Source organism: Perca flavescens, chromosome 6 (assembly GCF_004354835.1).
Source record: "Perca flavescens isolate YP-PL-M2 chromosome 6, PFLA_1.0, whole genome shotgun sequence".
Taxonomy (NCBI): Eukaryota; Metazoa; Chordata; class Actinopteri; order Perciformes; family Percidae; genus Perca; species Perca flavescens.
This window is the reverse complement of record NC_041336.1, coordinates 4,607,233-4,629,732: the sequence shown is the minus strand read 5'-3', so window position 1 is coordinate 4,629,732 and position 22,500 is coordinate 4,607,233. Positions and strand designations below refer to the sequence as shown.

At 42.3% G+C, this 22,500-nt stretch overlaps 1 protein-coding gene across 4 annotated transcripts in view; it reads right to left on the bottom strand.

Annotated features, from left to right (window-relative positions):
- LOC114557016 (collagen alpha-6(VI) chain) overlaps positions 1-22,500 on the bottom strand; it is a 102,917-nt gene that overhangs the window by 13,044 nt on the left and 67,373 nt on the right. For all 4 annotated transcript variants that reach the window (XM_028580226.1, XM_028580229.1, XM_028580230.1 and 1 more), the window contains 15 exons: positions 21,741-21,776; positions 20,577-20,639; positions 20,181-20,243; positions 16,914-16,976; positions 15,734-15,796; positions 12,230-12,280; positions 11,636-11,671; positions 9,730-9,792; positions 9,569-9,631; positions 7,815-7,850; positions 7,677-7,713; positions 7,233-7,244; positions 3,803-4,296; positions 1,821-1,911; positions 120-361 (listed from right to left, as the gene is read on the bottom strand). In XM_028580226.1, coding sequence (XP_028436027.1) covers positions 120-361; positions 1,821-1,911; positions 3,803-4,296; positions 7,233-7,244; positions 7,677-7,713; positions 7,815-7,850; positions 9,569-9,631; positions 9,730-9,792; positions 11,636-11,671; positions 12,230-12,280; positions 15,734-15,796; positions 16,914-16,976; positions 20,181-20,243; positions 20,577-20,639; positions 21,741-21,776 — 1,413 coding nt within the window. The remainder of the gene's footprint in view (positions 1-119; positions 362-1,820; positions 1,912-3,802; positions 4,297-7,232; positions 7,245-7,676; positions 7,714-7,814; positions 7,851-9,568; positions 9,632-9,729; positions 9,793-11,635; positions 11,672-12,229; positions 12,281-15,733; positions 15,797-16,913; positions 16,977-20,180; positions 20,244-20,576; positions 20,640-21,740; positions 21,777-22,500) is intronic.

Below are 22,500 nucleotides of genomic sequence, written 5' to 3'. Positions count from 1 at the left end.
TGCCTTCAGTGAGAATCTACAATGTAAATAGTCATGAAAATAAAAAGGAAACTCATTGAATGAGAAGGTGTGTCCAAACTTTTGGCCTGTACTGTAAACGAGGAAAGAATGCATCCCACCTTGGTAGCCTGGGTACCGCTCTGCTGGACCACAGCCACCCGGGCCTGGCCGTCGGCCCTGCGGGGCTGTGGGCTCACGGCCAGATGTTCCACCACGGAGCCCAGCAGCTGCTGGCCGCCGGCGTACTCATCGGCCTGCATCTCCCTGGAGCCGTCCAGCACCAGAACCAGGTCCACGTCCGCCTGCTGAGGCTGCACCGGCTCCTGGATGAAGGCGCACTGCTCCAAACGTTTGCACGGGTCTGAAGGAGCAAATCAGATCCAGAACCAGCACACTGAAAAACAGCTTTTCTTTCCCCACAGGGAGTTAACCCTAGTTTTCAAAAATATCTTTATATAGACGTTTCTATTTGTTCTATACTTTTACCTCTCAAAACGTTTGATTGCACGTCACTCGGCCGTGGCTCGCCTCCACACACACACACACACACACACACACACACACACACACCCCACACAAACACACACACACTCGCACAAACACACACACACACAAACAAACGCACACCACACTCGCGCACACACACAAATACTCCCCACAGGCCCACAAACACGCACAAATACTCCCCACAGGCCCACACACACACACACAGACCCCACACTCGCACACACACACACACACACACCACACTCGCGCACACACACACACCCCACACACAAACACACACCCCACACTCGCACATACACACATACACAATCCCCACACTCGCACACACACACACACACTCGCACACCTACACACACACACACCGGCCCTGCTATTCTCTTAAAGAGATTGTCGCACACACCAACACACAAGTATAAACTCCAGGCCACTTAGGAAGGCTACAGCAAAAGCTCTGCGTGGAGCCTCCGCACAACCATAAATCCCGTTTTAGTAGTCTTGGGGAAATGTAGGATTAGAACTACTAACTAGAAGCAGTGTTGCCAGATAAAGATTACATTTCCAAGCTAAACAAACACAAAACTGCCCAAATTTCTTGGCAGAAAACAGACCAATCTGGCAATTCAAACAAACGCACTGTTGTCAGCTTCATTCATGACCGGCCAAATTGGCTATAGACAAATAGACAATTTAGAGCCCTGTCACCACAGCACTGTTCACAGCCTGATCTCTGCGTAAAAGGAATTATGAAAGCAGCCATTAAATCTTCCTCGCATCTTTTCATCGCAGTTCAACTCGTTTAACGAGAATCCGGCAGCCGAGAGGTTGAGACGCGTAGCGGAAAAATCAACTTAAAGCTGCAGTGCGTAGTTTCTGTCGCCCCCCCGTGAGGAATTCTAAGTAACGACAACATAACTGTCGGCGCGTCTGCATGACACAAGCCTTCAGTGATCACGCACGAGCCACCCCCACCCCTCCTCCACACAGCTGCTAGTAGCCAAGGAGGACACGGAGGATTAAAAAAACATGATGGACTCTTCAGAAGAGGTCATTATCTTTTGCCGTACGCAACAATCTTCTGACCATAGTCATACTGAGAAACACAGAGAGAGTTGTGTGGAGCTGATAGTCTTAATTAGCTTTGTAGCAACTCATTTGGCCATTAATATCAAAAAGTTACGCACTGAAGCGTTAAACAGACAAACTGCTAACGCACTAAAGTGAACAAAGAGTTTGAATGTTTAGCAGAGAAATGTGGTTGAACACATTTCCGACAGATATACTGCCACATGATTTATGCGAATATCAAACCATACCGTAGCAGATTGCACAGTTCTGGACCTTCCTCAGGTCGGCAGCCATGTCCCTCCCCAGCACCGTGAAGATGGAGTTCCCCGAGTCGTCGGCCTGGAGAAGAAAACAGCCGCCTCCGTCGTTAATCGCAGCTCTGAGAACAGCGTCACCGAAGGCTCAAACACGTAAGTGACATGAAGATCAAACACAAAAGCAATGAATGAATGAATGATATACACAATAACCAATTTTCTGTTTTAATTAAAATGCAAAGGGGAAAAAAAACAAAGTAAAAACCTACAAAGAAAATAAAGCTGTAAAAATCTGAAACAAATCCTACGAATGGTGCCGAGTGGATGAATCCATGAGTCCAAAGATCTGCACGTCACATTGCTCAGGTGCTTTGTATGTGTATGCACATTGGTTAGTTCTTAAATTAATTATTGTAAATACTATGAACACAAAATGCAAGTCACGAGTTGGAATGAAGTTGTGTGTTTTTTTTAGAGCCAAACGAGAAAAAAGCTTCTCGGCAGCTCACATGTTCGTCGCCGCGATTGTTTGAAGGGTTGAAGCTTTAACGATAATCCAAACGAGATGTCGAGCTCAGCCGCCAGAATTGAGAGACCCGGTGTAAGGAGTAGTAGGCCAGTTTGTTAGGGTGACACTACTAAAGTCAAAGCAGGAAAAATTAGGCAGTGTAAATTACGGTTACATTCTAATGACGAAATAAGACTCGTCTATATACAGTACAGGCCAAAAGTTTGGACACACCTTCTCATTCAATGTGTTTCTTTATTTTCATGACTATTTACATTGTAGATTCTCACTGAAGGCATCAAAACAATGAATCAACACATATGGAATTATGTTCTTAACAAAAAAGTGTGAAATAACTGAAAACATGTCTTATATTTTAGATTCTTCAAAGTAGCCACCCTTTGCTTTTTTTGATAACTCTGCAAACCCTTGGTGTTCTCTCAATGAGCTTCATGAGGTAGTCACCTGAAATGGTTTTACCTTCACAGGTGTGCTTTGTCAGGGTTAATTAGTGGAATTATTTCCCTTATTAATAAAAAAAAGCAAAGGGTGGCTACTTTGAAGAATCTAAAATATAAGACATGTTTTCAGTTATTTCACACTTTTTTGTTAAGTACATAATTCCATATGTGTTCATTCATAGTTTTGATGCCTTCAGTGAGAATTTACAATGTAAATAGTCATGAAAATAAAAAGGAAACACATTGAATGAGAAGGTGTGTCCAAACCTTTGGCCTGTACTGTAGCTACGTAAAGTAGAGTGCTGTGATTTGTAAGCATTCCACCTATTTATCACTGGATGTACCACAGTGACAGCCACCTTGTAAGGGCCATGTAGGGAGGAGGTCAGGGTGGATGTTTTGGGTCATAAAACACGGGGCTTTCAAGCCGGTGGAGTGGAGTTTCACCGAGGAAACTCGTGTTCCTTAGTATGGTTTTTAATCCAAGCCACAATCTTTTTCCTAATCTTAACTTGGTTAACGTTGGATTGGGTGCAACATAAATCATGGTAAAACAGAGGTATGAATTAGCACAACTTGTATGCATTTCTTACACATCTACTGCAGTCAGATTCACTGTGTTCACTCACAAGAATTCACTTCACATGGGTAGGCACTTGTAATGACATCTCGAACACGTTAAGAGGCAAAAAACGCAAAAGCTAGATGTAGGCAACACAGATTATTTACGTTTTTCTCGCTACTGACAGCACTACGTGACAACAAACAACATAGCTACGTGTTGAAATTGACCGTAATTCTCCTTTAAATGAAATTGAAACTGCATCTGAAAACGTTCATCTCCCTTCATTCTTTTCCATTCAATTTTATTTTTTATTTACACTTTTGCAATTTGAACTGCAGAAAACAGCCCTTACCAATCACTTACAATGTTATTTTTTTTTATATCAAGAGACACACATGCGCTGGGAACACAGTTTATGATCAAACCAAATCAAACCTACCTCCATCGCTCGACTAACAGCGGGAGCGTTCCTCAGCGAGATGACCACTGGGACGATGTTGAGGCCTCGGTACTCCATCATGGCGGTGACAACGTCGTTAACATCCTGCGCAGGCCCGTTAGAGAAGAAGACTGCCACCTTCCTCGTCAACAGTCCCGCTCGGACACGCTTAAAGACGTTCTGACCAACAAAGCGCATGGCGGCCCCCAGATTGCGCCGGTTGGAAGTCCTCTCCGGGGCGATGTTCTTCACAGCCTCGATCAGCCGGCTCTTGCGCTGGTAGTCCTGGAAGCGGATCATGTACTTGGTGTAGGCGCTGTAAGCCACCACGGCGACGCGAGCGCCGGACGGACAGTTGCTCTCAGAGATGGTGATGTCGTCCAGCAGGGAGAGGAGGGCGGCGCGCTGCCTCTCGAAGGCTGCCGGGGTCACGTCTTCCGACATGTCCAGACCGAACACCAGCTCGGTGGGGTAGGCCGGGCACGCTGATCCACCTGCAAACCAACACGGAAGAGTTCACGTTGAGGAGAAGCAACTAAAACACTCACTGGAGTCCTTGCAGATTTCCTTGGATTGTGGTGGCACCTGGATTGTGGTTGCAGCTGCTGCCGTGGTCCTGCTCTATGCCCTGCTACGCCCTGCACTGCTACAACTATTATTTCTATTTATACAGTACAGGCCAAAAGTTTGGACACACCTTCTCATTCAGTGTGTTTCCTTTTTATTTTCATGACTATTTACATTGTAGATTCTCACTGAAGGCATCAAAACTATGAATGAACACATATGGAATTATGTACTTAACAAAAAAGTGTGAAATAACTGAAAACATGTCTTATATTTTAGATTCTTCAAAGTAGCCACCCTTTGCTTTTTTATTAATAAGGGAAATAATTCCACTAATTAACCCTGACAAAGCACACCTGTGAAGGTAAAACCATTTCAGGTGACTACCTCATGAAGCTCATTGAGAGAACACCAAGGGTTTGCAGAGTTATCAAAAAAAGCAAAGGGTGGCTACTTTGAGGAATCTAAAATATAAGACATGTTTTCAGTTATTTCACACTTTTTTGTTAAGTACATAATTCCATATGTGTTCATTCATAGTTTTGATGCCTTCAGTGAGAATCTACAATGTAAATAGTCATGAAAATAAAGAAACACATTGAATGAGAAGGTGTGTCCAAACTTTTGGCCTGTACTGCAGTTCTATTATCTTTATTGTTACTATAATTGCTATTGCGCATCATACCAACTGCTATAATTATTATTAATCATATTTCTGTGTCAGCAGCAGATGGCTGCCAACCAAGACTCTGGGTCTGTCCGAGGTTTCTCTACCTGTTTATAGGAAGTTTTTCCTCGCAACTGTTGCACCAAATGCTTGCTCTTGGGGGAGGGGGAACTGTTGGGTCTATGTAAATTATAGAGTGTGGTCTAGACCTACTCTATCTGTAAAGTGTCCTGAGATAACTCCTGTTACGATTTGACACTACTGTATAAATAAAATTTAATTGAACTGAATTGAAAAACTACCCAGCAAAAGGATGTCACTTTACGGTTCAAAAACTGTTCCAACCTTTCACTGTGTAGTTACTCTAACTTCCGTCAGACGATGATACGTTACGGAGTAATTGTAAATCATACAATGTCACAGAAAAATACTTGTAACCGTAATACTGCTTTTTTTTGCCATACAGCATCATTTACATCCCACTTTTTATCACAGTAATACAGAGACCTTATCTATTTTGAAAGTTCAATATCTATACAAGCTTAACGTCACTAAAATGTGCTAACGTTGATGCTAATGCTTTGTGGGTAACATGATGTTACAACTTCGTTCAACACGCTAATAAAGTTATTTTTAGTAGGACTGTTTCAACCACAGCTAACAGGACTGAGCTAACCCACGAATAATCTCACTAGTAACGTTAACGTTGGCTAGATTGATGATTAATCTAATGCTAATTTAGCCAAAGTAGCACACCCCGGTCTGTCTAACTCACTCCCCCGGCGCAGAGAGACTCAGTCGGGATGACAGCTGACAACAGCCCCGGGACATATAGCTAGCTAGTTACCGTTAGCCCCCAGTCAGCTATCAGCCAGCTACTTCCATTACAGCAACCCCCTCCCCGGCCAGAACTTATCTCCGGTGCCTGGTGCTTACGACGCTAACGGTTAGTTAGCGTCGGCAGTTTAATTAAACCTCGAGAAACAGACCATATCAGACCCAGCACCGAGTCACAATGTATGTGCCGAAAATCTCCTCCCTGCCGAATTTCTCCCCCCTTTGCGTTTAGCTGTCTTTACGGTTAGCTAAATTAACCTCGACAAAAGGGGGATTAAGCACCAAAACGAAAAGTTAAGATTACTGAAAAGGGAAGGGGAGATAATTCGGGGCAGATGGGAGATGTTCTGCTGCTGCACAACAGGCATCGATCGTCCTGGCTCGCTATCGCGGAGATTTCCCCGACAATCCCCCCCCCACACCCGTCTCTCAGCCTCGTTTAGTAGCTAGCTAGCGTTACAACAAACCCCGTCCGCCCCGGTGTTGAAACCATCCAAAAGGGGACATTGATATGTGAAATATTTTGTGTTTTAGCTGCTGGCTACTGTTAGCTTGCTGGCTCACTAGCTAACTGGGCAGCTACAAATAAAAATCTAATCAAGAAAAACGTAATTATGTTGGGGAAACTGAAGCTATTTTATTACAATAACATGAATAAATGTAACGTGAATAAACTTGAATGGGTAAACTCGTCCGTGAACTGATGTATTCTAACCGGCAGCGAAGGTGTTTAACACAAAAAAAATGTGCAATTTATATAATAAAGGTTTTATACTTGGCGGCCGTGTATCGATACAGTATTGCCACCGAAAATATTGCGATACTATGCTGTATTGATTTTTTCCTCCCACCTTTAACTGACGTCTGGGAAGTTTTCAGTTTTCAGGATGTATAAAGCTACTGAAGGCACACTGTCACATAAACTTTCGAAAAAAAAAAAGCTGAATAGGCCCGTTTGTGGTAACAACTTTACATTATTTTACTATTGCAATAAATCGTCAATCAAATGTAGACACATGCATTTCCTTTTTCGTAGCTATAATATGATCAAACACATATACACTGTTTAAAACCATTCAATTCAATTTCATTTTAAGTATCAAATCAGGAGTTATAACAGGAGTTATCTCAAGACACTTTACAGATAGAGTAGGTCTAGACCACACTTCTTAATTTACAAAGACCCAACAATTCCAGTAATTCCCCCAAGAGCAAGCATTCAGTGCGACAGTCGCGATGAACTATGAAAGAGCCTTATCTTGCTGCCAACCTTCGTCCAACATCAACGCGTGTCGATGTGAAGAAACTGAACTGTACTCACCAAGCTTCTGTTGTTATCGTTAAAACGGAGGTACGTACCATGGGAACATGCTGCGTGGAGGAAAAAGAAACAGAACTCAGAGTTAAACTGCAGTTGTTGAAACAACAAATACATTTTGCCTACTGTCAACGATCCTCTATACTAAACATAGCGCATGTCAAGCGGCGGCAATGATATGAAACGGTACACACTTCCTGTCTCCTATATGGGCGTAGCCTCGTTTGAAAGTGCAGTGAACGTCATGTTTATCTAATATCTTTCTTTTGCTAACGTTAGATATTTACAACGCTAAAAGACATATGTAGCATCACAGAAATTAGTTTTGTTAGGGCTTTCACGAAAGTTAGCTTCTCTGTGTTTCCAGATCTCGCGAGAGTTCGATCCTGAGACACAAACAAGCTACTTTTCTCTACTGATATGTCCGTCTGAAAAATGCCATTTTAGAGTCAGAACGTTCTGGAGATATGTGGCTTGACACTCACCACAGTTGTCTCTGATGTAGGTGATCAGCTGGCACTCCTGACAGAAAACAAAAGAAGACTCTCGCATAAATACTCTGTTCAGGATTTTATATTTCCCTTTAACGTCGGCAGGTGAGGTGAGTTTTAAGATGGACTTACAGTCATGGCTTTGCTTCCAGGAGGTCCTCTGGAACCCTGTGAAGAGCAGAGGACGAGACATTATTAACGTCTACTCTTAAATCAGTATATAAACATATCATGTAGTCACATTGTTGGATAGCAGCAGGACTTAAAGGTGCAGTAGGTAAGACTTATAAAACTACCTTTCTGTCATATTTGCTGAAACTGACCCTATGTTCCAGTAGAACTACATGAACCTGGTCATGTGATTTGCAAAAATCCACAGCTCCCTGTTCAGATGCACCAATCAGGGCCAAGGGGCGTGATTAACTGCGTGTCAATCACTGCTCATGCACACATTCATTCTCCCTTGTGGGGGGAGGGGCTTAGGAGACCGTTTTGAGCTTCAGCCGAAAGGGGGGGAGGGACTGAGAAGCTGTCGATGTTCAAATTCTTTGGCCAAGTCCTGGATCTTCGCAATCCTACCTACAGCACCTTTAATATGGTATGTAGACGTGTCATGTAAAGATCTCAGGGTTTCCCCACATTTTCATGGACACGATTTCAAAACTTTTCCATTACTTTTCAAAGCCCCATCATAAAATGTCCACGGCCATTCACAATGTAAAACTTGAACAGAACTGTAAGGTACTGTATATGGTAATGCTTTATTTTAAGGTGCTTGTAATAAGCAGTAATTAACGTTATTAAGACACTAATTAGACCCTATAAGATTCTTATAAACATAAATAAGTTCATACAAGTGTACAACTCATTAAGGCTCATTAATGTTTATAAACATCCTATTGTTTATAAGCAGCTATAAATGTTAATAATGTTCTAATAAGTTCCAACAAGTGTCTTACAAGCAAATAATAAATGTGTTGATTACTCTATAATTACCTTTATAAAGTCAAATTAATTAACAAGTTTCTAATTAGTGTCTTATAAACAATAATACATGTGTTATTTGTGCTTTAATTAACACTTGTATGGACTTATTTATGTTTATAAGCATCTTATAAGGAATTATAAGTGTCTTAATAATGTTAATTACTGCTTATTACAAGCACCTTAAAATTAGGTGTTACCGTTATGTTTTGTAATTTCAATGCATTTCATTACAAACTTTTTTTCTGGATGCAAGTCTGAAAAAGAATACTTACTACATAAGATTTGTGTTCTGATTTCAGAAGGATGAAGACAGTAGGAGAATACAGAGATACATTACATCACGTCATTTAGCTGACGCTTTTATCCAAAGCAACTTAAAATTGCTATACATGTCAGAGGTTGCACGGCTTTAGGGGTTAAGTGACTTGCTCAGGGACACATTGGTCGATGTATCGCAGTGGGAATCGATCCTGGGTCTCCCACATCAAGGGCATGTGTCGTATTCACTGCGCCATCACCACCCAGAAAAAAAGTGACAAAATGGTCGACAGAACCGAAAGAAAATAAAATGTAGACGTTTTGTCACAACAAGTGACAAAAATGTTGAACAAAGCGGCCCAAATGTAAAAAAAAAAAAACTCCACGCCTCCACCAAGGTTTGGGCTTAGCCCCCGAATGTTTACAACGTCTGGCTCCGCCCCTGATCTCAACTGCGATTTTAACGGTTGAAATAAAAACGTAACTTTTGTTACGTTTTTTTTTTATACTGTTGTTCTATACTTGTATGTCTGTGGATATATTGCCTGTCAACAGCATGTGTGCAGAGTTAAGGTGGTCTGAATTATTTAGCTTTTTAAGGAGGAGGAGGAGGAGGGGGAGGATAAAAGAGATGGACTCACCCTGTGTCCTGCATATCCTGGATCTCCAGACACGCCTGACTCCCCCGGCCTGCCTGAGTTCCCCTGCAGGGATCACGCCACAAACAAAAGTCACAAAGAAGCAAAAAAAACACGAAAAAATAAAAATACAAATCTAAAATCAAAGCTATGTCAACACTCACGCCTCGACCTTGGTTCCCTTTCCGTCCTGGATGTCCTTTAGGTCCCTGAAGGCCATCCTCACCCTGAACACAGCAACAGAAGTACTGTAAAGTCAAGATACTTCTCATATTTTCTCTGCGTTATCTGTATTTGTCTGAACACTATCATCTTTCACTTTCCGCTCTCAGTATTGCTCCCCCAGATGAATGACTAAAGGAATGAATAAAAATGTTGTTTCAGTGCCGTTTCTTATCCCAGCGGCTCCAAAAGCACCTGGACAAATGCCAGAATACACAACATGAATTCAGTATCCATTAATGCACTTCCATGACCTAAAACACAAGTCCAAAAAGACTTAAATCATGTTTCCATTAGGGGCGTCACGATTGGACCAGACTTTCGATTTAAACTTTTTTCCTCCCCAGCAATGCCACAATAAGAGCCACGAAATGGCAGAAGGGTACTTTGCAACAGTTTGAGTTTCTCAGAGTTTACAAGGTGCACATGAATGCACCATGGAGTCCTGTTGGAGCTTACTTGCTTTACCTTCCTTGTTTCTATAATTCACTCACGGGGAGAGAGCTAAATGTTGACTTCAGGGAAGTAGTAGGATTTTCCAGTTCGGTTATTTCTCTGTTATCTCCGACTCCGGTATCTGGAAAAGTGTAGCTGCGGGCTACTGGTAAGCTAACTTTATCCTGCTTCTTTAGCTGCATGCTACCAGCCGGAACAGCTAACGTTACCTTGCTTATTTAGCTGCATACTATCAGTTGCTAAGCTAATATTACCCTGCGTCTTTAGCCGCATGCTACCAGCAGGTCAGCTAATGTTACCCTGTGTCTTTAGCCACATGCTACCAGCAGGTCAGCTAACATTACCCTGCATCTTTAGCTACATGCTACCAGCCGCTCAGCTAACATTACCATGTGTCTTTAGCTGCAGGCTACCAGCCGCTCAGCTAACATTACAGTGTGTCTTTAGCTGCAGGCTACCAGCCGCTAAGCTAACGTTACCCTGCATCTTTAGCTGCAGGCTACCAGCCGCTAAGCTACCATTACCATGTGTCTTTAGCTGCACGTTTCCAGCCGCTAAGCTAATGTTACCCTGTGTCTTTAGCTACATGCTGCCAGCTTTTAAGCTAACATTACCATGTGTCTTTAGCTGCAGGCTACCAGCCGCTCAGCTAACGTTACCGTGTGTCTTTAGCTGCAGGCTACCAGCTGCTAAGCTAACGTTACCATGTGTCTTTAGCTGCAGGCTACCAGCCGCTAAATTAATGTTACCATGTGTCTATAGCTGCACGTTTCCAGCCGCTAAGCTAATGTTTCCCTGTGTCTTTAGCTACATGCTGCCAGCTGTTAAGCTAACATTACCCTGTGTCCTTAGCTGAAGGCTACCAGCTGCTAAGCTAACGTTACCCTGCGTTCTTAGCTGAAGGCTACCAGCTGCTAAGCTAACGTTACCCTGCGTCCTTAGCTGAAAGCTACCAGCCACTAAGCTAAGCTGTGTGTTTTTTTCTTCGGACGTGCATAAGTAGGCGGGTGGAGAGAGAAAGAAATAACTCGGGGAGTCTCAGACCCTGCTTTTGATTTTGACAATTAAAAGTAAAAGCTAATTTCTATAGATTTTCAATTTGAAATCAAAATCGTGACACCCCTACTCTCCATAGTATCACGAAGTCCCCGACTTTGAATCAGCGTTTAAGCTGCTTTTTCTCTTCTCTGCTGGCGAACAGAAGCTGGAGTCTAAACTGACGTTGGAGCCACACACACACACACACACACACACACACACACACACACACACACACACACACACACACACACACACACACACACACCGTGATGAACTGTGTTTAATATGTAGGTGACACTGGATTGTATCTGTGCTGCCGTCAGTAAACAGACAGTAAACACATGCACTCACCCTCAGACCGGGGTAACCAGGGAAACCAGGATCTCCCTGTAACGAGAAGGAAACGAGTTGTCTCTTAACCCTTGAGTTGTCCTCAGAAATATGGGGTTTTTTTCAACCAAATTGCCCAAAATTAACATGGATGCATGGATGAACGTTGTATGTTCTTCACAGGTAAAATTAATGATTACTTTCATTGAATTTTGGGTGTTTCATAAAAAAATTTTAGCATTCAAAATTAGTTTTTAAATGGGTTCAAACCAGTATTCGGACTAAAGTTTGACATACAGCAGTCTGTGATCCACTCAACATCCTCTGATCTTAACTATTAGTCAAAATAAGTTGTTTTGTAACTCAAAAATTAGGTATAATGTCATTTGAATTAGTTTTATTGACCATGAATAAACAACAGTGACAAAAGCATTGCAAAAAAGCGTCAAAAATTTCAATTTTTACCCATAACGACAACAAGTTGATGGTTGACGGGGAAGACAACACAAGGGTCAATATAAGACATGCACTGTATTCATTCAAACAGTCTGGATTTTAGGATGTCTCTGTGTTTCCCATCAGAGTCAGAGGAGAAGATGGGTAACAGTTTCCTACCTTGACACCTTTAGGCCCTGCAGGTCCGTAACCGTCTCTGCCGTCCTGACCCTGAAACAGAGCCCAGAGAAGTCGGATCAGAGCTCAAAATGTCAAAGAAAAAGCAGTTGGAAAGACACTTGGTTATGTTCATATTTTAATACATTTCATAATATGCTTTTTTTCTGGATGCTAGGTCTGAAAAAGAATAAATACTACATAATATTTGTGTTCTGGTTTTCCGAATGATGAAGACAGTCGGAGAATACAGAGATACAAAACAGGATTCTATCCATTTTCTTATCTTATCTCCATTTTTAAATATTTTGGTTGTATCTCTTTTCGGTGTTGTAGTTTGTCGACTGTCCCTAAGCACTCGTCTTGCTGTCCGGTAGCAGCAGAGAGCCGAAGCCATCAGGCAAGTGTTATTTAAATAAACTCCTGGTGTACTTACAAACATTCCAATGCCTCGTTTTATGAGTACAGAACTTATTTATACTAGCGTAGAAGTTTGGTATCATTCCAGGCATTATTAGTGGGCTCATTTACGAGATACATCTTTGGTTCCACTAGCAGCTGCACTAAGCCATTCGGCTGATAGCGCTAACTCGACCAATGTTAGACCAAGGGACAAAAGCTACTAGGGGGGTGTTTGGCTCAAGATCATGGTGCAAAGGACCCTAGGGTGAAATTCAGTCCTTCCAGTAAAATGAGGAGTTAATCCTTGATTATGCGGCACGTTTTCTTAAAAAATGCAATGGAATACGCGGGATATTTATGCAATTTTATGCGATGAAATTACGGGAACTTGCAAAAACTGCAGTTTGATGAAAAAGAGAAAAAAAGTGATTAATTAATTAGTAATAGTAATTATTTCTCAAAGAATGGACAGAAATCACTGGAGTTTCTCTCAAAGTTTGTTTTTACTTGCAGCAAGCAGAGTCAGTTTACAGCACTCACAGCATAGTGGAGCCCGACCGATAAAGGCTTTTTAAGGCCGATATCAATACAAATATTTGGTGATTTAAAAATCCGATATTCTGATATATATCGGCCGATATATATCTAAAAAAAAAAAAATCAAGAAATGCGTAACAAAACTTAAACAGATTTCCCAAACATTAGTTATTTGTAGTTATTTATGAGTCCTCATTAACATAATATAATAACGCAGTTTAAAAAAAATAAACTTGTTTGTTTTATGGTCAATATCAAAATATATTAAAGTTCTGATAAATAAAATATTCGGGCTGCAACTAACGATTATTTTAATAATCGATTAATCTGTCGATTATTTTTTCGATTAATCGATGAATCGGATAAAAAAAAACAAAAAAGCATTAATTTACATCAACTCAATACATACATACTTGTTGTTTTAGTTAATAGTTGTGTAAAGGTAAGTAACCCAAATAGCAGATACAGACAAGACAGACAGACAGACAGACACACACAAACACACACACACACACACACACACACACACACACACACACACACACACACACACACACTTATTCATTAAATTATTACCATCATTGTAGTAAGTGCAAGTTAAGTTCGTTTATACACCACACACTAATATATTTGTCAACAATAACTGATATGGGACAAAGCACATAATATATACATGACAACAGATTGAAAAATGAATGGGCCAAAAAAGGCGAGTGAATAAAACCATGTCTTTAGTCTTGCAAACTATACCCCCCCTGCTTTATTACTGTTATTAACGAGCTAACGCTAGCTTGTCATGCTAGTCAGCTGGATAACGAGTAAACAGCAGCACCAGAAGAGCTACTGGAATCGAATTTTATCGATTTTATCGATTCGTTGTTGCAGCCCTATAAAATATATAAATACAAATTTAAGAGATGAAACTTAAAGGGTTAAACAGGGCCGTTGTAGAGCGCCCCCTCTGGTGGACAGACTACGCAACGCTAACACCCAGAACATGGTTGAAGGGGTTTTGTCTGTTTTTATTTTATTTTTTAAATATTCATTTATCGGCCATTATAAATGCCGATACCAATAGTTTGGAAAATGTCTAATATTGGCCGATAATATCGGCCCGCCGATATATATATCGGTCGGACTCTACAGCATAGTACATAAAAGTGACTGATCTTAGCCTTTGACAGCAGCCTTTTTATAAGCAAGAGGGAGTAGTATTACAAAAGCAATACTGTCTTCTTATCAGTGGTCCGGCCCGGCCTCTCCTCCACATGTTCTCTGGCCTCAGGGACCTTCTGGGCCTTTCACACGGTCAGTGGCTCTCTCATGATTATCTCATGAGAAAACAGCAATGGTTGCACACAGACTTCATGAAAATAGTTTAACACTAAAATGAAACAAGCATAACTTTTCTAACAAGGACGTAAAACAAGAAAAAGAAAAGGAAAAGGAAAAAAAACAACAGCTCAATGGTGTTTTAAGCCCTCAACGTCGACTTCAAGGCACCTAACCTTAACCCTAACCATTGCCTAATCCTGGTGCCTATACGGGATCCTACGTTGGGGGCTTAAAACAACAAAAAGAAACAAAGTGACACACAAAACACACACACACACACACACACACACACACACACGCTACTCAGAGGTTCATTTATTATAGGCATGTAATACATCCAAAATGATCCAGACTGGGATCATTCCAAACTCCAGAGGGAGCAGTCCTGTTAAGTACTCATAAATAACCTGGGGCTCCTGTGTTATGCTGATTTATTGTATCAGTCTGTTAGGGAAAGGAACTACTGATGACTTTGTGTTCTCTACTGTCTCCTCTCCTCTCTTGTCTCCTCTCCTCTCTTGTTTCCTTCCTCTCTTGTCTCCTGTCCTCTCTTGTCTCCTATCCTCTCTTGTCTTCTATCCTCTCTTGTCTCCTCTCCTCTCTTGTTTCCTCTCCTCTCTTGTCTAATCTTCTCTCTTGTCTCCTCTCCTGTTTCCTCCCTCTTGTCTTCTCTCCCTCTCTTGTTTCCTATCCTCTTTTGTTTACTATCCTCTCTTGTCTCCTCTCCTCTCGTCTCCTCTCCTATCTTGTCTCCTCTCCTCTCTTGTTTCCTTCCTCTCTTGTCTCCTGTCCTCTCTTGTCTCCTATCCTCTCTTGTCTCCTCTCCTCTCCTGTTTCCTCCCTCTCTTTTCCTCTCCTCGTTTCCTCTCCTCTCTTGTCTCCTATCCTCTCTTGTTTCCTCCCTCTCTTGTCTCCTATCCTCTCTTGTTTCCTCCCTCTCTTGTCTCCTCTCCTCTCTTGTTTCCTCCTTCTCTTGTCTCCTCTCCACATAAATGTTGAGTTATTGTATTTTTTATTTTATTTAAAAAAAGCCACGCTGCTGTGTCTCGCACAGCGACACACTTTCTTTCACACTCACACATTTCCACCGACCCAGAGAAGGATTTTTTTATTTGAAAAACTTCCCTCGGCTCGTTGGGCCAGCTACCGAAGGACTTTCAGAACTCTAAGTCAGATCCACAGTTTATATATTGAACAGTAAGCACAAACACAGCAGATGTTTCAGCTGCTTACCGGCAATCCTCGTGGTCCCAGTGATCCTGGAGCTCCTGCATCACCTGGGTCTCCTGGTTGGCCCTTCATCAACAACAACAAGAGTTAGTCTTTATTTTCCTCTCATGGGCCATCAAACAGAACACTGATATCTACCAAAAAAAAAATATATATATATATAACAAGACAGGAAAGGAGACAAGGAGAGAGGAGACGACAGAGAAGAGGAGACAAGAATAGGAGACACAACAAGATGTTAGGAGGAGGAGAGGAGACAAGAAGAGAAGACTAGAAGATGAGACAGGAAAGGCAACAAGAAGAGGAGACAAAGAGAGGAGACAGGAAATGAGACAAGGAGAGAAGAGAGGAGACGATAGAGGAGAGGTGACAAGAAGAGGAGACGCAACACGATTATATGAGGTGGAGAGGAGACAAGAAGAGAAGAATAGGAGAGGAGACAGGAGAGGAGACAAGAAGAGGAGACAAAGAGAGGAGATAGGAAAGGAGACAAGGAGAGGACAGGAGAGAGGAGACTAGAAGAGGAGACAGGAAAGGAGACAAGAAGATGAGACAAGACGAGGAGACAAAGAGAGGAGACAGGAAAGGAGACAAGGAGAAGAGAGAGGAGACAAGAAGAGCAGACAAGGAGAGGAGACAAGAAGAGGAGACAATGAGTGGAGACAGGAAAGGAGACAAGGACAGGAGACAAGAAGAGGAGACAATGAGAGGAGACAGAAAAGGAGACAAGGAGAGGAAAGAGGAAAGGAGATGAGAAGAGGAGACAGGAAGAGGAGATACAACAAGAATTTAGGGCTGTAACTAAGGATTCTTCCCTCCATTGATTACATGTTGCAGCTCTACAAGACAAAGATAACAAAGGTCAGTTCTGACTGATGTGTGTGATATGAAAAGAAGTGCTCCCAGGCTTGGTTGCTAGGTAGACTGGATATCTTATTGCAGGAATCGTAATTCAATTCTTCCTCAACGACGTCATTCTTTCTATCCAGAATAACAAGTCAAGATATCTGCAAGAGACCCCCAATCCCAAAAATCTCTTCCGGGAAGACAAATGACTTAATATCACTTTACCTCCAATCTTTTTAATTCAATCTATGTTTCCTGTTTGTGTTCTTTTCCTAAATGTAAAGTACTTCGAGCTGCGTGTCGTGTATATAAAAGAGGTGACTAGAGCAAAATGCACCTTTTCTCCGTTAGCTCCGCGGCGCCCGGCTGATCCCGGGTTCCCAGCTGGTCCCGGTCCTCCCTGTAGGACAAAACAACAGAGTCAGAGATACATGGCTGGGGCTAGAAGGGCTAGAAGGGATACAGATACAGATTCGGCCATAAGTTACACAAGCTCTAGAACAAGATACTCTTATCATATTCAAACGTTCAGCCAGGTAACATTTCTTTTCTCTTGTTAGGAAAAGATGACATAAACATTTCAAGTTAGGAAAATGAACAGTCTGCTGCTCCCTCGGTTGTTTTATAAACTGTGTATATCAAAATGTTTTCATTTGGTCTGATGTTGTTTTACTGCACCAGCTGTATCTAGGTTTGAATGTCTTCTTAATGCCTTCTCTTATTGTTAATGAGAATCGGTTCTTATCTGGTTTAAATAAAGTCAAATGAAGGAGAGGAGACGAGAGGAAAGAGGAGATAAGAGAGGAGACAATAAGAGGAGACAGGAGAGGAGGAATGAAGAGGAAACAAGAAGATAAAACAAGAAGAGGAGAGAGGAGAAGCGAAAAGAAGAGGAGACAAGGAGAAGAGACAGGAGAGGAGACAGGAAAGGAGACAAGGAGAGGAGACAGGAAAAGGAGACAAGGAGAGGAGACAGGAAATGAGATAGGAAATGACACAGGAGAAGAGACAAGAAAAGGAGACAGGAAAGGAAAGACAGGAGGGGAGACAAGAAGATGAAACAAGAAGAGAGAGGAGAGAGGAGAGGCGACAAGAGAGGAGACAAGAAGAGGAGACAAGGAGAGGAGACAGGAAAGGAGACAAGGAGAGGAGACAGGAAAGGAGACAGGAGAGGAGACAGGAGAGGACACAAGAAGATGAAACAAGAAGAGAGAGGAGAGAGGAGAGGCGACAAGAGAGGAGACAAGAGATGAGACAGGAAAGGAAACACAGGAGAGGAGACAAGAAGATGAAACAAGAAGAGGAGACAGGAGAGGAGACGAGAGAGGAGACAGGAAAGGAGACAAGGAGAGGAGACAAGAAGAGGAGACAGGAAAGGAGACAAGGAGAGGAGACAAGAAGAGGAGACAGGAGAGGAGACAGGAAAGTAGACAGGAAAGGAGACAGGAGAGGAGACAAGAAGATGAAACAAGAAGAGGAGAGAGGAGAGAGAAGAGGCGACAAGATAGAAGACAAGGAGCGGAGACAAGGAGAAGAGACAGGAGAGGAGACAGGAAAGGAGACAGGAAAGGAGACAAGAAGAGGAGACAGGAAAGGAGACAAGGAAAGGAGACAAGGAGAGGAGACAGGAAAGTAGACAGGAGAGGAGACAGGAGAGGAGACAAGAAGATGAAACAAGAAGAGGAGAGGAGAGGCGACAAGAGACGAGACAAGACGAGGAGAGAGGAGAGGAGACGAGAGAGGAGACAGGAAAGGAGACAAGGAAAGGAGACAAGGAGAGGAGACAAGAAAGTAGACAGGAGAGGAGACAAGAAGAGGAGACAAGAAGCCTTCAGCAGCCTTTCCACAACACCTTCATGCTGCTAGTCTGCCTGGCAACACATTTTATTTCCTCATTTAGTCTTTTGGGAGGACTCTGTCGTTCTTTCTGTCTCTGATTAGTTTAACGACATTCAGTCAGCGCTCGTAAATAAAGCTAATTTAGAGGGTGGGGCCGATCTATAAAACACACAGACTGCAAAAATATCTATAATCAGAACCTCTACGAAAACATATTCTCAACAACAACATGGCTTCATTTTTGTCCACCTCACAAATCTGAATGGACAACATCTGATCTATTTTCAGCACATTAATAAAAAAATAACTGACTTAAATAAAATGACTTCTGTGCCTGCGAGTCTCGAGGTGACATCATCTGTCAGAGTCGGCCGGATTTGTGACACGCAGCGATTAAGGCGTCACACGCAACAAGCAGCGTGATTAACGGGCGACTTCCCGCGCTCGTAAAGCCGAGTCGGCAGGCTGGTGATGAATTTATCACCAATTTATGACCGCAGAGAGACACAAACATCTCCCAACTCTGTGGGAATAAATGTTGTAATATCTGTATTATTTATATTCTAGGCGTTAAATGGAAATGTTATGGAACTAATTGAACTAAATGTTTTGGCATTTATTTTGCATTCAAAACAAAGTCAACATCCAAACTGTAGCTACAGTGCCGAGATCATGTCTTCTGTATTTGGGTGCAGGGATTTGTATTAGCGTTATTTTGGGCCGTAAACTGCAGCATACAAGACCACTGAAAGTTCTGGTTGTTACCGCTGACAGACTCAGATTATTATTCTAAGAGTCTGACAACATTATGAAAGGATCCCTACAGAGATAGACCTTTTAGTTAAAGAGTAAGATCCTTTTAGTTTAACATGAAACAGCCCCAAAATCACCATCACCAAACTCCACCAGACTCCATGTAAATAATCAGGACTTTTAGCGTGTATAGAGCCAGCATATCTCCACCAGACTCCATGTAAATAATCAGGACTTCTATTGTATTGTATAGTAGATAGAAACAAAATAAAACTATCAAAAGCCGTCTTGGTTCATCTTTCCACTGTTCCATCAATCACCACTCTGGTTTGGTTGAAATAAACCCTTAATTCACCCATTTACATGTGGAGGTATGCTGGCTCTATACACACTAAAAGTCCTGATTATTTACATGGAGTCTGGTGGAGATATGCTGGCTCTATACACGCTAAAAGTCCTGATTATTTACATGGAGTCTGGTGGAGATATGCTGGCTCTATACACGCTAAAAGTCCTGATTATTTACATGGAGTCTGGTGGAGATATGCTGGCTCTATACACGCTAAAAGTCCTGATTATTTACATGGAGTCTGGTGGACATATGCTGGCTCTATACACACTAAAAGTCCTGATTATTTACATGGAGTCTGGTGGAGTTTGGTGATGGTGATTTCGGGGCTGTTTCATGTTAAACTAAAAGGATCTTACTCTTTAACTAAAAGGTCTATCTCTGTAGGGATCCATCCCATAATGTTGTCAGACACTTAGAATAATAATCGGAGTCTGTCAGCGGCAACAACTCAACTTTTAGTGGACGGATATTGTTGATTCATACTTTTTTCACAACATGTGTTCTATTGCTGTTGTTTATTGAGAATATACCTCCATCTTTACAGCAGGAAAGCATTTTCAGACTCCTGACAAAGTTGAATGCGGGACTGTGTCCCCCTGCCAGCTGCTCTGGGGTCAGCTGAGTTTCTGAATCGTTGGAGAAGAGAGGCGACGTACTGACCTGAGGTCCAGGTAGGCCGATGATTCCTCTGGGTCCAGGCTGACCTCTGACCCCTCTGGTGCCCTGCACACACAACGTGGATTGATTGGCAATTGACATCCTTTACTAGGGACCTAACCACACACTCAACTCATGAGGTTAAGAGCTGATAGGATGTTTTTAACAGGATGGAGCTGCAGACAAATGACTGATACATATTCCTTTATTTCTATGAACTGTGCAAAACAACATATGTTATTTGAATCTCTTTAAATAAATGAACGAAGGAGAGGTAGCGACGTCTGAAGTCAAACAAGTCAAACGTAAAGTAGATTATGTCCTAGGATGTTTAAAAACTGCATCACCATTCATTTTTTTTATCTCAAACTTTATAATCTCGTTCCAATCTCCACTCACCTGTGGACCTGAAGCTCCGGGGATGCCTTGGAGTCCCAGATCTCCTGGTGCTCCAGGTGGACCCTGCCGGACACACACACACACACACACACACACACACACACACACACACACACACACACACACACACACACACACACACACAGACACACACACACACACACGCAGCGAGACAGACACACACACACAAACAAACAGAGAAAGACAGACAGACAAACAGACACACACAAACACATACACACACACACACACACACACACACACACAGACAGACACACAAACACACACACACACAGAGACAGAAAGACAGACAGACCGACAGACAGACAGACACAGACAGACACACACACACACACACACACAAAACACAAACACACACACACACACAGAGACAGACACACACACACACACACACACACACACACACACACACACACAAACAGAGAAAGACAGACAGACACAGACACGCAGAGAGACATACAGGCAGACACACACACACACGCACACACACACAGAGAAACAGAAACAGACACACACACACACACACACACACACACACACACACACACACACACACACACACAAACAGAGAAAGACAGATAGACAGACAGACAGACAGACACAGACATGCAGAGAGACATACAGGCAGACACACACACACACACACACACACACACACAGAATTTATTTACAGGTGTGGCCCGTGGCAAAGGCAGTATCGGCAAATAGACGCGCCGGCAGTCCAAATGAGAAAAGAACAGTTAAAGATAATAAGAAAAAAAACGAGAAAAATGTCAGAAAAACACGCTAAAACTTTGCAAAAAAACAAAAAAAAAAGGGTCAAAAAACAACGAGACGTTCACACACTTTCTTTTCATTTGACTCGGCGTACCGAGTGCTGTCGGTCTTTGTTGTTTTCGATGGTTTCTTGTCCCATTTTGCCTTTTTGTGTGTGTGCTTGTCTTTGTATTGTTATACTGAAACAATTTCAGACATCAAATTTACAAAAATAAAACGTCAAGAAAAAAACGTCAAAAACATCCATGTAAGTGCCAAAAAAAGCGGTGAAAATGTCAGAAAGAAACACCAAAAAACTTTGACAGCTGATATTTTGCCTAAGGGCCGGCTCGGCAGCGCTGAGTGTACTTTGACTTCCTCTCCTACCTTCTCGCCGGGCGCCCCTCTTCTTCCATCTGGACCCTGCGCAGCGGAGAAACAATACGTGTAAATCATTATTTCATATTATACATGAGTAATGTATTAATTAACAGACTCTTAATACTTATATCATGGACATGTTGCCAGAGTTACACCCAGGGGCCTGTTTGTGTCCATTATTAAGTGCTCGATGGTGTTTTAAGTCCCCAACGTCGACTTCAAGGCACCTATCCCAACCCTAACCCTTGCCTAACCCAAGTGCCTTCCATGCATCGCTGCCTGGAAGACGACACTGGGGGCTTAAAACACCAAACACCATGTCAAGTTGTGTCTGGTTGCTGCTTTGTGTCGTTACATCTCTTTTCTAACAGTTTAACAGCTGCTTTGTGTTAGTGACTAATGGGAACAACAATCTTTGAAATTGGTCCAGTATTAAGCGAGACGAAACAAGCTGCAATGTAACGTCAAAGGGCAACTACGCACCTTTAATTTGCGTCGACTAAAAGTTGTGTTGTCGCCTCAGATTATTATTCTAAGTGTCTGACAACATTATGGAAAGGATCCCTACAGAGATAGACCTTTTAGTTAAAGAGTAAGATCCTTTTAGTTTAACATGAAACAGCCCCGAAATCACCATCACCAAACCCCACCAGGCTCCATGTAAATAATCACTATTTTTATCATCGTAAAACACACTTCATTCAAAGTCGACAGAAAAGGGGGCCCGGATATCAAAAATCATCTTGGTTCATCTTTCCACTGTTCC